This window comes from Cydia strobilella, chromosome 11 (assembly GCF_947568885.1).
Source record: "Cydia strobilella chromosome 11, ilCydStro3.1, whole genome shotgun sequence".
Lineage (NCBI taxonomy): Eukaryota > Metazoa > Arthropoda > Insecta > Lepidoptera > Tortricidae > Cydia > Cydia strobilella.
Window position 1 is genome coordinate 13926969 of NC_086051.1, and position 16179 is coordinate 13943147.

A 16179-nucleotide genomic window follows, 5' to 3' on the forward strand; every position below is an offset into this window, starting at 1 on the left:
TTTACAGATGGCGCCAGCATAGCTTATCCTAGCACAGCTATCCTAGTCCTATCAATCTCTAGAATTGTGTCATTCTTTTTTTTGGAATAGTATGCCTGGATTGGATCCAGCGCCCCTTAAGCCAAATCTCATAGAACAAGCTATGATGGCGCTATTTGCCACCTTTGACAGTTGCCAAGCCCATTGTATAGGGTATATTACGCGAAACTCTGCGTAGGTGGCGCCACTGCCACAATCTGAGGGTCTATCACGAAACAAAAAACTCGAAATTTCGTTAACATCTCTGTCACTCTTGCATATTCGAGCGATAAAGAGGCAGATAGCGAAATTACGGATTCGCGTTTCCCGGTAGGTATTCGCAGTGTGTAACCGCCTAAACTAACGGCCTGTCGCGATGCTTTTAATTCTTCGATCTCAGCTTCTTTGTAGGCAAAAAATGCAATATTCATCCAGGAAATTGGTCCTGACTCGCTAAGAGCGACATCGTTTTTTTTCCGGGCACGTGCGTTCTGCTCATTTAGAAAGCCGATTATCCTTAACTCGATTTCACTTGATGACTTATTCATATTTATTATTCATATTCTTGGACGTGGAGGACGTTAGTTGTGTATGAAACAGGAAGGTCAGATTCAGAGAGATAGGTACTCTCTAAACTGTTAATTTCTTGCCTAAATGGTAAATTTTCCCACTACAAAATCAGGGATGATTTTACCTAAATATATATGAACATACTTACATTTATAACTTAAACAGGACAATCTTAAGATGTTTTGTGGTTATATTACTACTTGCTTCTGCCTACGGCTTCGTCTGCGTGGAATCATATTTATATGATGATTGATAAAAACTATCCCATATCCTTTCATAGTATGTCTATACTTAATTTCATCTAAATCGGTTCAGGGATTTAAGCGTAAAGAGGTAACATATATTAATATATTTATGTTCTTGATAGATGTTTATGAAAGACGGCGACAATTCGCTAGGCAAAATTGGACGGTTTCATGCGGAACTCATTTGGTGCATCTGTGTCGGCTTGCTTTTAACAACAGTCAGATTACGCGCCGGTTAACAGCCTTTGTGACGCTGACGTCTCACTCCATTAGCCTCGCGGGCTCTATTACAGAAACTAAGTGAGTACATAGCTATATACTCTTTGTGTAGACTTGATCGAAAAAACCTAAGAGCGAACAGGTTCACTTTGACGCAAACAAGGTAAAGATGAGACTAACTTTATTTTTTGATGATTTTGTGTTAAGAGGACAAGTGCGAGTCGGACTCGCCCACCGAGGGATCCGTACTTTTTAGTATTTGTTGTTATAGCGGCTACAGAAATACATCATCTGTGAAAAGTTCAACTGTCTAGTTATCACGCTTCATAAGATACAGCCTGGTGCCAGACGGACAGACGGACAGACGGACAGTGGAATCTTAGTAATAGGGTCCCGTTTTTAGGAACCCTAAAAATTATAACATTATAATTTATTCACCCAAAATTATGCGTAATAAACACTGCATGTCATTCACCAGTCAAGTCGGTTACGCAATCAAATCGTTCCAATTAGTAAGTATGCCTTCAACTGACCAGTTGAACCACCACCACCACCACCACCACCACCACCACCACCACACCACCACCACCAGCCACCAGCCACCAGCCACCAGGTGACCACCGTGAACTTGGCTTTCTAATTAGGAACGATTTGATTGGTTACGGGCGTGGCTAGGTCGGCGGACAATTGATTTTACTGCATGTTGATTCCTAGGATAAACTTATATTCTAGTTATGAATACAAGATCATCCATGCACGAATTGCATGAGTTAGTTCCACTGCATGTAGACGATTTTTGCACGACGATATAAGTAGCTCTTTGGTCTTTAGCGAAGCAAACGAATACTCACGTAGCGCCTTGTAAGTGCAAAGTGCATCTTTCGTCAGAGCGCTGTTAAAATACGTCGGCCGCGTTCAGAATACAAAATACAATACCAATGACTTGACTTTCGACTGCACACACTCATCACTGATGAGTGATGAGTCATCAGTCACGTGGATACACGCAAGAACTAGTAGCAACCGCATGAAAGTAATAATAAACTTACTTCGTCTCTCCAGCAGTACCTAAGGGCGTCCAGACGGTCCTCGGCCATTTGGTACTCCAGAGTACGCCTTTCAGACTGCACGATCTTCAGCTTCACCCATCCGGACTATTTCTTTTTAATTGCTTATTTTTTGCTGTGTCTACATAACGACACTCTTCGATCCAAGATTTTGACATGATTGTTCGTCCGTTATTGTGCTCGTCCTAACTAACTAGTTTTTAATTCAAAATCCAGCCCTTTCTTTCACCAGCCCATTTGGTGTCAGAACTCTCGATGACTGACGAAGCTGGTGATGGTGAAACTGCATGAACTTTTCCCGTGTATTGTGCTGTTTCAAAATTATTGAACTAGTGAGCTGATCACTGCTCGAACCTCCTGGACTCCGTCATTTTGAAAAAAAATCTAAAAAATTAATCCACAAAGATTTCATATAGTTGTACTTTTGTAGACATCTGTTATTGGCTATGTTTTCTGTTCACTATGCTATGTATTACTTTTTGTATTGCTGTTGATGCCCCAAATAAATAAAATAAAAAATTAAAATAAATTATAATTATTCTACATGCTCACAAAACTTCACGAGATTCTGATGAGAAATGCCAGCTGTAAAGGAGAACATCCATACTTCCGAAGCATCGTGACCAAGATGTTTTCGATACCATTTTGATACATCAAATGTCGCGTTGTTCGGAATCCGAATAAAGCCCGTAATCAGATTTCAGAAGTCGTGTGAGATGGCTCAGCGGAGCAGCGTATCGCAGCTAACGCTGTTTTGTCCCTTTTAGGAAAATTGAAAATCCCTTGATACTCGCAAGCATTGCGAAAGTGAAAATGCTTCTTTTCTTTACAATATTTTTCAAACAGCTTGGGTACGGTGACATATGTCATCTCATATGTTACAAATTGTATGGAGATGACATCTGTCACCGTACCCAAGCTAGAGTCCGACCAACCAAACTGTGTATTACAGATTTTGCAGTAACATAGTAGTGTGGAAGTGCCTGTCATAAACGTCAAATTGACAATGCACAATGTGTGAGAGTGAAACGTCGATTTGACGTTGCACTCTCACACATTGTGCAAACGCTGTTGTGTTATGTACTCACTTCAAAGCCTGTGCAGAGTAACCTACCTTAGAAGATGGACTCGTGAATCAGACACGAATCTAGGATTTTTGAAGGTTCTATGACTGTCATTCCACTGAGACGGAGATAAGAGGAAACGAGCAGGAATCAACTAATTCTGGCACGTCCCCTCTAATCTTCGCTGATCTCCACCTCACTAGAAAGACGGCCTATTTAAGCTTATAATATATACATAAGCGCTGTTTTAGAAGGGCACCCCACAGAGTTGGCACTGTTGGCAGATATAAAAAGGTAGGGTCGCTTAAAACAAAACGGTTACTTCATGATGAGCCAATTTCGCATGCATACATACTTACATACTATTATCGGGTTTGAACCATCACAGCTCAACCTTAAAGTTGTGTAGTTGTGCACACATGTGTGTGAGTGTCGCGCGAAAACATGAGTAAATCGGCATGTTATAAAATCACAGTTTTGTTTTAGCGACCGTACCTCTAACTTACCTATCTTTAACCAATTTAACACGGTGACCTATACCCAACCTATACCTATCTGCTTGAGTGATGGGGCAAGGTCAAGAGGCACTCGGTGGCGCTGCATCGCTTACCTTTACGGGTGTAGGTGTACATATAGGTATTATTAGCGCAGACTTGGAAGGGCAAGGTCGTCACGACAAGGTACATTGCAACAAGAGTACGATTCGTTCGATTATCACGTCACAATCACAACAGGTGTTGTACCAAGTTACTGCTTTAAGCTAGGGAGAATCTGAGACTTGTCAGAGAACCATGAAAAAAAGTGCCATAATTATTTTGGTTTTATTTATTTTATCAGCACTCCAATATTTTACACCTTAACGAACAATTCCTGTTTTTTTTTTATAAAATGTAAATATTATAAAAAACTGTAAATATAAGTATGGTAATAAAGTCTTCCACCTGAACAAATCTCTCGGATTGCCCCTATTCACAAAATATTAAAATTCTCCTCCAAGCATTCCTTTAACTTTAATTTACAAGGGATACCCAGTACATCTGGGAAACGGATTATCCCAAATGCACTTCATCGTAAGATGTGTACATTAGTCCATTCGCAGTGTACGGGACGTACGCTAATTGAACCGAGTCGTATGCTTTTACTCGAATGCGTGTAGCTCGTAGCAGATGTAGACTGAAGTACTTACTAGTGTAGACCAGGAGGTAGAGTCTAAATTAACAATTTGGTACAGTTTTGAACTGGTTTTGACACGACCTTGACAATTAGTCTTGATGATTGGCGCTCATCTCACGCACGTCTTTCACTCTATTTCGCATACATCAAACAGCGTAAGCGATCTTCAAGGTCGTATCAAAACCAATTTAAACCCTTAGGTATGTAACAATTGTTAAATGTGAATCGGGCTCCAGTGAATGAGGTGAGGACTCGTTAGACTCGCGTCGGCGCTTCAAGTTATAACAATGCTTTACGTTGAACTTTATTGCAAGCGGTCAGCCAGTAGGTAGGCGAGGTACGAAAAGCTTATTAAAGCATTCACTGCCAGCGCGAGCTGCGGGCTACGTTCGTAGCCGATAAGTCCGATACCATGCACGATACGTTTTTAGGGTTCCGTACCCAAAGGGTAAAAACGGGACCCTATTACTAAGACTTCACTGTCCGTCTGTCTGTCACCAGGCTGTATCTCATGAACCTTGACAGCTAGACAGTTGAAATTTTCACAGATGATGTATTTCTGTTGCCGCTATAACAACAAATACTGAAAAGTACGGAACCCCCGGTGGGCGAGTACGACTCGCACTTGTCCGGTTTTTTTTCCTTTTGAGGTACGGAACCCTAAAAATACTATCTTGATTTGTTATTAATCCCAGTACATCATACTTGCGCTAATAATTAGGTAATACAGTGTGCATTAAGATGCATTAATCTCAAATCTAGATCATATTTTTGAAATTGGCACGCACCTCCCGTCCGCTCGATTAGCCAGGCTTTTAGGAAATAGGTACATTGAAATACAAAATAGATACATTAGGACAACAAATGCTGCGACACCTAATTTGTGTGACCCAAACATGCACGAACTGACAATAATGAGCTTGAGGGTGAGTCAGGGAATGCTGAAAACTGCGCAAATTAGCCATTTTTCAAAGCGGCGGCTCAAGGGGTCAGTTTCCTGCTCATTACTGCTAGCGGGGTAACACGAAACCGATTAAACAGAACCGTACATTAGAGGCGTATGCAGATGTCTAAAACGATATAGGTAACCTCGTTTGCTTAGCATTAGAAAAAGACTACAGGATTTAGACGACTCTTTATTGAACCACACTTTTGAAAATTAAGTCACAGCAAATATGTAACAATTTTAAAGCATAAATGTTAATTTACATTCTTTTGGTTTCATAAGTAATAATAGACACGTCAAGATTGTGTAGTCTATTCTAATGCTAACAAAAACGAGGTATAGAGGACAGCCGCTTCTCCGTACAAACGTCACGTGACTTCTTCATGAATTAATGATAAGCTTCCCGCTTAAAAAAATTGTTGGGTATTTCTATTTTACGTTGTAATGTAACCCCAACCCCCAACTTGCATTTTAGTTTTTTGAATTTTTATATTATTTCCACTCAGTCACGAGCTCTTTCAATCCTAATACGAGAAAAACAGGGTCCCCAAAATTTCAAAAATATTTTTTGTTCGTTTTGTTATGTTCATAGAAGGTTGTATTACTTGTGTTGAAACTCGTAACCAAAGGGACCAAAAATTTTGGGGACACTTTTTCTTAGTAAAAATGGAAAAGCGCTTGATAGCTGTATATCTGATACTGAGGAGAAATAATATAAAAAAAATCCAATTCTAACACAAAAATTGTTGGTACAACTTTAAATAGAAATGCCCTGTTCATATATTCAATCACTTAGTCACGTTTATTTTGTGGCCGATAAATGATATTCAGACAGAGCTTCGCGCGGTTCCCAGTTAAATCTTAAAAATATCACGTTTGCCAAATAAAAGCTACAAAACCTGACAGTGTGCCAATAATATTTGTTGATCCAAGCTTTTTATTTTATGTGTTGCAGTTAAGCCTGAATAAATTTACGACTGAAGAAAAAAATGTGAACAAAACAAAAATGACCTTCCATTTATAGGAATAAACACACTTCATAACGCTGTGGCGCTTGTTGTCTCAGCCGGCGAATTACGGTTATTAGACATAATACATACCGGTGAAATAAAAAATAAGGTAGGTACCTTAATTAATAATTCCACGTAGACGAAGTCGCGGGCAAAAGCTATTAGTCATTGATGATACAAAAAAGCATTGTTTACGATCTCTGATACGGGGCAAGTGTAACATACAGTCACACTTGCCTCAAGTGAGACACACTTTCCCAGTCACTCATTCTATGCCACGTGTAGGCTCCAACTCGTATTTAAAAAAATGTGAGATTTCAAAATGACGATAATCTCAAAATTGCTTGACAACGTCACCTTTAGTAATAAATGACAATTGATAGTTTATTTACTCATGACAACAGATTATAGCAGTATCAAAATCTCAATCATTTTACGTAATATGAAGGTCAGTTACACGTGCCTCGTAGCTACACTTACCCATACTGACCTTACCTAGTTCATATCAGATTAACACCTGAAGTTCGGTACTTTTTTAGTACCTACATTATGTTGTAAGGATATCGGCTATAACGTCTGTGATGAGTGGAGTTTTGAAAAGATGACGAAACGCTTTTGTAGTATCTTATTGAATCTTAATCACAGGGAGACTTTTTGGTTTGACACAAACACAACAATCGTGACAAAGTGATCAGAAACAAGACAAAAAAAGAGCAAATATTATTTATAGCATGAGAACCACACTTATTGCATAATGACATCCAAAACATTATAACGCGTCATTACAATGCCACCGCTGCCTTTTGTACCTATTTTCGCAGTCGCTGCCTCCGACGCGCACTAATGAGCAGGGACCGGTGTACGCTATAAATAGCCAAGTGTCATGTTCCAGTGTTTTATGACAGTGACCCAGAGGTCATTACCGACCCTTGCTAAGGGTCAGTTTGGAAACAGGTCATGTTTGTGCGCATTTGTCTTTGACACAGTTTTGTTTTATTTACTACTTACCTACACTTAGGAAATTAAATAGGTAGTGTTTTTATTAATTGTACCACCTGAGTGGACTGAGCGGGGCGTGCTGAGGGCTGGGCCGTTCGGCGCTCTACCGTTAATATTTAACAAATGCAAATGTATCTAGCGGCCTGACTCAGCTCTTTGCCACTTGCCACCACTATGTCCGCTCCGCTGAACGTTGTGCTAGACGCTCGCCGCTCAGGGTGCCTAGCCAAGATGCCAATCGTTTGCGCTACGACAACGAAACGCTTCTGTCTCTCTACCGCACTAATATTATAAGAGTGATTGAGAGAAAGTTTCGTTGTCGTAGCGCAAACAATTGGCATCTTGGCTAAGCACCCAGGTCGTAATAATGGCGTTATTCATAAACGCTCGACAAGCCTAAATTAGCTATATTAATCGTTTGTCTTGATCTATGACTTACGCATTTAAGAAAGGTATATAACATAAATTAACTAATTGATGCTTGTAAAGTTTTATTAATAAGGGGGTAAAAGTGAAAGTGTTCACAAGGAAGTAAATGGTTAAAGGAATAAAACCACAATAATTGCAATATTTTCATATTAACATAGAAAATGTAACATTAATCATGATTTGAGACTCCCGTAATGTCAAACTTAGCAAAAATAAATAAAAATTGTATGTACATCAAACTGTGAGGCAGAATTATGGCTACCATATCACTTGAATCAGTCACAAATTATAAATAATACAGCAACACTATTAACGACCTTATGCATTTACAATAAGGGTTACGAACTTACGGATTGCCAGTTTACACTATGAAATATGGTACTTGGACTACTTGGCAAACTAAGTACTTCAGTCTATTGCCCGCTCACTTCGAGTTGGCCGTTACATAATGACGTCACAGTACTAAGCGGGCCTGGGTGGCGGAGTGGTGCAGGGGGAGGTTGCGGCCAACTTGAAGCCAAAGGCCTAGTACCGGTAGTTGCATAATTTCTCGACCCCTATAGGCGTTTTTGGCATTCGCATTTTTATCGCCTGTCACCATGCCTGTCACGTTCTAACAAGTATGTAAGTGCGAAAGTGACAGGCATAGTGACAGGTGATACAAATGCAACCATGCTGACAACGCAGGATCTGTGAGAATCAGGTTTTCAATATTTATTTTAGAAAAACGCCCACCTAATAAATAGTCTTAAGAAATAAAAATTAGAACAAGTATTAACGATAATTTAGTTAACAGGTAGATCCTTAAGACAAAATTAAAAAAAATTACGGCACCCATAGAGTAAACATAAGATAGTTTGCGAAGTTACATAAAAAGCTAGTGTTAGAAAATCATATTTTTAGCCGATACATAGTTGCAATACGACTTAGATTGTAACTGCCATGTTTTTAGGAACAATATAATATAATATTTTTTTTATAATATAATCCTTTGCCAAGGATACCTATTTATATCCAAAGCGCCAAAAATAGCTGCATAAACCTACACCAAACACTCAAGGTCGTGAGTTCAACCTCCTTCGCACTCAAGTTTGATTATAATTAGGAGAAAAAAGCAAAAAAACGGGTCTAAGGTTTTGTCGAGTATTTTGGATGGTGTCGAATTAAAGGTTAAAGGGCAAGGTCCGCAAGGTTCTTACAATAATCCAAATAACCTTATTGCTTTCGTATAACGTTTATTTGCTTTTTCTGAGCATGGATCAATCAATCAATCAATGATGAGTCAATTTATATATTTGACAAACGATGAGATAGTATTAAAGTATCCGACGGTTTAGACGATTAGATAATATGATGTGCCGTCGGAAACTTTGTCAAGTTGCAAAATTTCCTCATGGAAAAAATTTGGAAATTTCTCATATTTTTGTATCCTGGGGAATAATTTTTTCTATTTTCAAAATGAAAGTTTCCTCTGTTTCCTGTTAAATTTACCGAAATTTCTAAGAAATTTTCCAACTTTTCGGTAAACTTTTCGTAACCAGCAAATCCGTAGTCGTACCTGCACCCGTACTATGAGTCACTGACAATGTCAAAACTGACATATAGGTACGCTAACATCTACGTAATTTACTTTTTATACATCTCGCTCGCACTAATATGCGAGTACGAGCGAGATGCATAGAAAGTAAGTTACGTTCTTGATAGCGTTAATGTCAGTGCCAAACTGGTGGTAGCCACATTGGATAACATTTGTCGTCTCACGTAATACATTAACGTGTTGCAACACTTTCAATAATAATAACGAAATATACATCTGTTATAGTACCTACTAATCAACTTTTTCTTGTGTATGTTATCATCATGAACACATTATTTCGGTAAATTGTAAAAGAACATCTTACTGGCAACAAAACTCGTCAAGACTTTCGTCTGGCACTGCAGAAATTAGGGTACTTCGCAGTTTCCCGCACGCTACCCTCTCAACCCATCACGATTCGTGATAGAATGGTGTGATAGTTTAAGGGGATCCCACGCCCCAATGACCTTCGATCTAAAGCCCTTAGTTTTCAAATGTTTTTTGTAGCTTATCATATTAACAGCAACGGCTTTAAGCAATATTGTACCCATATTTACTTCAAAGTTCATTGTTTTCGAGATATTTGGCATCAAAGTTGAACAATTTTAGGCCAAAAAACTGGTTTTCTGACCATAACTTTAGTGTAATTTAGTTTAAAATTAAAACCTTCGACAAATTTTTAGAGACGAACCCAAATATGTAGATTTCGTATATATGTGATCTTTCACAGCAATCAGTGTTTTTTTTTTTTTGACAATGTTTAAAAAAATATGAATTAATAAGGTATTCATTTCTTTCAAAATCCGGTAGACAAAAGTGGAGATAAAAGATTGAAGAACCGATAGCCGTTGTTGTTGTTGGTCTTATAATTCTATACATATTAATTCTATATAGTGCAAAAGTAGGAGATACGATTCAAAACTTGTCAAAAATCGATGAAAACCTCGGGTAGCCCCTTAAAAAAGACTCAATAAAGTCACGACAAGAGTTTTTAGCGCAGACTCCCGTAAAAACGAGTCTACCAACACCTACCAATCATCAAGAAAAAGTTGATCGGCCATATTATAAATTTATAAAAAACGTAGCTTTTTGACAACAGCATAGCGAAACATCACCTCAATGTATTTACTTAATATTATTTAAATATTTATTTACATCTTAAGCGTATTTACAGCCGTGTTCATATTTAGTTGACAGTTGTATTAAGACAGGGGTTCCCAAACTGCGCCGTGAGGCAATTAATCCTCCCCATCATGTTACCTCTATTTCGAATAGCTAGGTTAGGGCGCCGCGGAACTTCGCCGAACTTGCAAGTGCGCCGCGGACTGAAAATCAAAAAGATTGGGAACCCCTGGATTAAGAAATCACTGTATTTTCGAAGTTATGTAGTACCTATAAGAATGAGACAAAATCCTAAATTAGTGACTTATTATAAAACACGAGTTTGCCCTTTTCTTGGCAATATATCTTATACACACAAACAATTTAACTCCCTTTATATATTTTTTGATTAATTTTGCTCTATTTGGAACATGCGAAACATGATCTTGGGGTTTATTTTATTTGCCAAGAATAGGTTAAAATCAGTGAATGGTATACTTACAATAAATTCATTGAGGTAGATGGACCACAACATTGGTTTTAATTAGTTACATGTTCAACACCAATCCAATTGTAAATCGATATATTAATGAGTATTCCATTCAGAGTGAACTAAAACTTTCCATTTTATAGAAGTTGCACAAAACTTTCCATTTTCACATTATACATTTGCCACCATAAAATCCACCAAGGGTCACTTGCACCATTCACTAACCCGGGGTTAACCGGTTAAACCTGGAGTTACCATGGTTGCCAGTACAATTTGACACTGGGTTAATGGTGAAATCGGTTAACCCCGGGTTAATGGGATGGTGCAAGTGGCGCTAAGTCACATAAAATTGTAGTTTGAATAAAGTTTGAATGAATTGTCTTAGGTCATCTAAAGTCGAACCAAGTTAACTCTGCCTTTGACGTGACAAAGTGTGAAGAAATTATAAAGAAATTTGTTTTCCATGCTGACAATTACACATTTTATCATTGCAGAAACTCCCAGCAGCATCATCTCTCTCGTTATATCGTAATCCCGTAAGGTCTTATATTGACCGGGATATAGACCGTGATTACCTTTTGTATACCCTTCCTTTCCTTTCCTTCCTTCCTTCCTTCCTTTCCTTTTATTACAAAAGGTAATCACGGTCTATATCCCGGTCAATATAAGTCTAGTGAAACTAACCGTGAATCATTCAAAACTCTAATCCCGTAAGGTATTCGCAAAGAGGTGCAAGCACGTACTGCTCGGACGTAGATTTGGTCAAAGAGACCTATATCAAAGAGATCATATACTCGAGAAATTGGAACGGGTACCGCCGTGGCCGAGTAGTCTAGAAGTCCAGGGCGTTAGCCGCGTAAGCTGGAGAGAGGAGACGCTGGTTCGAATCCGGCCTCCGCCACTGGAAGGCTTGGTCACTTTTTTTTTAGTATAGTCATATAAATATCTACTTCAGTAATTGCATAACAGTTAGCTTAGTCCGACTATAACAGCATGTTTATTTTAGTTAATGTCAGTCAGTCAACTCAAGTTGATTTTGCAAATACTCTTTTAGTCATAGTATTTGAGGGTCAAACACATTTTAGAAAAAGGTCACTTCTGTGGACAACACAACAAAAGTTAACGGCTCTGGTACTTATCTTGTTTTTCTTATTCGAGTCTCAAGTACTGAAAAAAATGTATCCCGCCTGTAAGGGTGCAGCGTAAAAACTAGCTTTAAATTCCCTTAACTTTGCGATGTCTACAGGAAAGACGCGAACCATTAAGCATACTATAAAATGTGTTGAACTGAGCTTTTAAACCAACTTGTAGCGTAAATAAACATATATTTATACAATGTTTGGTAACATAGAGTATTATTAAGAGGCCATTATTATTAATATCAATTAATGATAAGGTAGGGCGGGGCTAAAAGATCCGCTAATAGAAAGACACATTAAACTTGCTCCGAATTTCTGAAATTAGGTGTTTTTAAGATTGAAGTGGCTCGAATGCCCTTTAAAACAGTCTTTTATAGACGACATTTTATCCCTGCCTTACTATATTTCCTTAAAGTTGCGAATTATTATCAATTATCCTGGCTCACAATTGGTCATTCATGCAATTGTCACCGTATATTTTTGTACATTTCGCTCTAATTTAGGCTTGTGCCTGCTCGGTCACTACAGAGAGCGCTCCGCTCTCGGTCAATCGGTCAAACGAACTAGTTCGATCTTTTAGTTCCTTTAGTTCAGTTCGGTTGTTGAATTTGTTGAGAGCCGGGAATAAATAAGAATCGGTTTTACACGTTTTACACTCGATTTTTTTCCAATCTTTGTTAACTAAATATATATAAATAATATTTGATTTTCCTTCATACTTTGGCGTGTCACGTCGTTTTTCTCTCGTTCGCACTTGTGCTAGCGACATTATGAACCGTTTCGTTCCGTCCTTTTTCTGTTTCACTTAGTCAAGCGCTCTCCAATCCCACTGAACTAAAGGACCTAAAGACCGATTAGGAGCGCGCAAAAAGATTTAGTTCCTTTCGGTCCTTCACGGGATTCATTCTTAGGAGTCCCCGGCAAACTCGGCTGAATTTCACCATACGAACGGAGTTTCGTTCTCATTTTAAAACTACGTGTTGGATTGTCATAAAACTTTGCACAAACAATAACATGAGGTATAATTAGGTCTGTAATTAGTTTATATAGCTCTAGTATTTAAAACAAACGAAATAGAGCAAAAACAAGTTTTGTATGAAAAACTTAAATTCGAGACCGTAACTACGTTTGTATGGAGAACCGAGCTGGCCGGGGACTCTTAACAGTTCTTAGTTCATGACCGACACAAACCTACTCTAATTTTTTATACATTCTTGAAGGATGTCATACGCCTACAAAAGCTTAGCAAGTAGAGTCGTATACAAAAGCTACCCAAAATACAGTCACTCGCATTATCCAATAGCCAACAATACCTAAGTTGATAAAAAATTACACTACTGTAGTTTGACTACGCTTTACTTCACTAAATGTAAAGCCAGGGCCAAAGAAATGCCAGTTAAAATTACAAGCCAGCAAAGACAAAAACCGGACAAGTGCGAGTCGGACTTACCCACCGAGGGTTCCATACCCAAAGGGTAAAAACGGGACCCTATTACTAAGACTCCGCTATCCGTCCATCTGTCTGTCCGTCTCTCACCAGGCTGTATCTCATGAACTCACAGATGTTGTTTTTCTGTTGCTGCTAGGGACCGGCCCGCTATCCCTTATCGCGGTTTTATAAGGGTATTGCATAAGGCTTAACTCACCATACCCTTTGCCAGACGAAACCCTTTGTTTTGCTTTTAAAAACCCTTATATAAAGCTACCACATTTGAGTAATCGGTAGCCCAAATACCCTTTACAAAACCCTTATCATCCGCTTACCAACACCTTGCATATTGCTTATAAGGGTTAGCCTTATAAAGGGCTTCCCTTTTAGCATATAAGCGTGCTAATTTAAGTCGTCTACCTTGTTCATAAAGCACACATTACTTCGAATCCGAGCGATCGTCGGCGGTGACGGCGGTGTTCTTTGACTAGGCACGTATTTTCTTTCCTTTTCATACACTACCGTAGATATATACTAATCCTGTCTCTTTCACGCAAAGGGAAACCTTTATAAAAAGCGCTTAAAGATAAGGGTAGCCCTTATTAAGAGCTAGCCTTATTTTTGGTTAGCTTTTCGGTAAGGGTTAGTCAAAGGTAAGAGTATGAATGGGCTTGCAGTTCAAAAGGGAAAGTCTTTCAATGTGTTAGCCGTGTTTAAGTGTCGCCCATTGAAAGGGTTTTATCGCGGAAAGGGTTGTCCGGTCCCTGCTATAACAAAAAATACTAAAAAGTGCCCCTTGGTGGGAGAGTCCGACTCGCACTTGTCCGGTTTTATTTACTGATGTTATTTTATTTTTACTGACAATTCATTGTACACCCCAGCCTGAAGTACACGAGGGTTTAGCACCTCTGTCGTTGAAAACAACCTTTAAGTTTAAAATATGAAAAATTTAATTTAGTAAAATTTTCAAAGCGTGTATTTTGGACACGTGATAGTATTCAATATTTCACGCGGTTTAAAAAACCGGTGAAATATGTGATATTTATTACCAATTAGTTTTGAAGTCAATAAATTTAATTAAATTTTTCAACACCTCGGCAATGCTCCTATCGAATCTAGTTCGAGTAGACATTTAATGTCAACTTTATAATAAAAATAAATAATCAATAACGTTTCATAAGACGAGATAACAATTAAGCGAACTTAGCTATGTACAATAAACCTTAGTCCTAAATGTAAGGACGCTAACCACGAAGAACCCGCCTGTTCCTATCTTTGTCGCAAGCGGGTATTTATATTCCTGTCCTGCCCATGATGCCACTGTGCGACCGGGACAGTAATAATAATTATGCGCGTGCGATAGAGATAGGAACAGGCCGTCAACGAAATTTACTTTAGCGTCGTTACTTTGGCTTACGTTAACGTTGAAAACTAAATTACTGTATGACTGGAAAACTCACTGTCCGTGGACTATCACATGTGGACCTCGGGCGCGGGACTCGCGGCTTGAGACTCGAGACTCGAGACGGGACTCGAGAGACTCGAGTTACTCGCGTCGCGGTCGCTTGCGCCTCGGGCTGCGGCGGTATTATGTGAAATCGCTGAACTGAGCCAGGGCCGTCTTCACTCTGAAAACAATAGTAGATTGTGTCACAAGAGAGCAAAATGACATATTTACGGCGAGGGCGTACAATTGAATCCTAAACGAAGCGAAGGATTCTATAATAGAATCCTGAGCGTAGTGAGGGATTCAAGTGTTAACGCCCAAGGTGAAAATAATTTTGCTACCATGTAACACATAATGCTTTTCACATCACCTATGAGGAAATTACATACATATATTAGGCTTCAAAACATTATTATTTTAAGCAAAGATCGATACGGACAAAGTTCCAAAAATATGTATACACGACCTTAGTATAGGTACATACCTATACTTCTGGCACTTTGTCCGTATCGATATTTTCAGACGTGACTGTACCAGGCGCGGATACAGGGGGGGCACTAGGGGCAATTGCCCCCCCCCCCCCCTGAACCCCTGACACAAGACTCGGTGCAATTTTTCAACAATTGACTAAAGTATAACGAAACTGGGTCCTGTAATACAGGGTTTCCTAGCTCAGGACACAGGGTCGTGATTTACTGTATGTTTAAATTTACACAATAAACTTTTTTCATTTTTTTCATTTTCAATTGGAAAAAAATGCCCCTACGTACTTAAATATGAGTACAACAAATAGTTTCCATGATCCCGCGGCTCCGCTCGGATTTTGACAAAACAGTGCCCGCAAGCCGCGCGAAGAGAAATTACGTAAACGTTTCGACGGATATACGAGTATGAGTATACATATACAATAACACAACGCTTTTGATTTTATACACTCATAAGAATCGTCTCGTGTTGATAAATTAAAATCAAAATAAAACTTACATGCCTTACTTGTGGGTTTGATTTAAACTAAGTATTTACAAATTTATACACAATACAGAACCGCATAATTATGCTTTGTGAAATATTTGTACAAAACTTTTTAAATATAAACTCTTTAAATTGCATAGACAAGTATGGCTGCGTTTAAGAAGACTTAAAATGTCAAAATAAAAATTAAATTATTAAACGAATGTTTTTTACGTTTTTTTGTAAATATTACGCTAATTAATTATTTTAAAATATGCTAATTACATTTATTGTTTACAATTACAA

At 38.5% G+C, this 16179-nt stretch overlaps 2 protein-coding genes across 3 annotated transcripts in view; both read right to left on the reverse strand.

The window, feature by feature from the left end:
- LOC134745644 (protein JTB) overlaps window positions 1-16179 on the reverse strand; it is a 112648-nt gene that overhangs the window by 35704 nt on the left and 60765 nt on the right. The gene's annotated exons all lie outside the window — the stretch shown is intronic.
- The window catches only part of LOC134745608 (armadillo repeat-containing protein 8-like), a 37686-nt gene continuing 29379 nt past the window's right edge, over window positions 7873-16179 (reverse strand). Inside the window, exons 14-15 of one of the 2 annotated variants that reach the window (XR_010128195.1) lie at window positions 14936-15103; window positions 7873-10641 (exon numbers count right to left, since the gene is read on the reverse strand). Coding sequence is in view for 1 of the 2 variants with exons in the window: in XM_063679696.1 (XP_063535766.1) it covers window positions 15064-15103 (40 nt within the window). In the remaining variant the exon portion in view is untranslated. Of the gene's footprint in view, window positions 10642-11527; window positions 15104-16179 lie in introns of those variants that run through there. The other variant, XM_063679696.1, reaches the window with a different exon arrangement.